The sequence below is a fragment of the Myotis brandtii genome, unplaced genomic scaffold (genome assembly GCF_000412655.1).
Source record: "Myotis brandtii unplaced genomic scaffold, ASM41265v1 scaffold2325, whole genome shotgun sequence".
Taxonomy (NCBI): Eukaryota; Metazoa; Chordata; class Mammalia; order Chiroptera; family Vespertilionidae; genus Myotis; species Myotis brandtii.
The window spans coordinates 382,696-383,234 of record NW_005358747.1 but is presented as its reverse complement, the minus strand read 5'-3'; the positions used below and the strand labels follow the sequence as shown (position 1 = coordinate 383,234).

Below are 539 nucleotides of genomic sequence, written 5' to 3'. Positions count from 1 at the left end.
GCGTGCGTGTGGCTGTGGCTGCGGGGGGGCAGGGGCGCACTCACAGGCTGTCCCGCAGCTCCTGGGTGTCCCTCGGTGTCCCCAGGGACCGGAGGCTCTGCTCCAAGGAGGTCGCTGCAGAGAAGGGGACCGGGGTAAGGACAGAGGTCCCCCCACCAGGGATGCCCAACTCCAGGGTGCGGGCCCCACCCCCAAAGAGGCAGCCGGAGGCCAAGGACATGGAGCCAGGCCTGGGAGACCGTCCGTGTGACCGAGCACCTGCCAGGTCACCAGGCTGGGCGGGGCCTCCCGGCTGGCCCAGCACAAGCCCAGCTCGCTCGCTCGCTCGCTCGCTCGGTCATGCCTCTGGCAGGGGCCCCGCCCTGAGTCTAGGGAGGGGCTTCTCCCGCTCCCCGCTTTCCTCCTCTGCCTGTGGCGCTCATGGTCAGAGGCAAACACCCCTCACGCACGTGTTCCAGGTCTGCAGGCGCCTCGGGGATGTGACTCTCACCCCAACCCCCAGGGGGGTGACCAGGGGGCCGGCCAGCGGCCAGCCTGAG

The 539-nt window shown here is 70.9% G+C and overlaps 1 protein-coding gene across 1 annotated transcript in view; it reads right to left on the bottom strand.

Annotated features, from left to right (window-relative positions):
- Positions 1-224, bottom strand: part of TSNARE1 (t-SNARE domain containing 1) — a 35,431-nt gene extending 35,207 nt beyond the window's left edge. Inside the window, exon 1 of the mRNA XM_014539980.1 lies at positions 45-224. Within this exon, the coding sequence (XP_014395466.1) occupies positions 45-220 (176 nt within the window). The 5' untranslated portion in view covers positions 221-224. The remainder of the gene's footprint in view (positions 1-44) is intronic.
- Between the last annotated feature and the right edge of the window lie 315 nt (positions 225-539).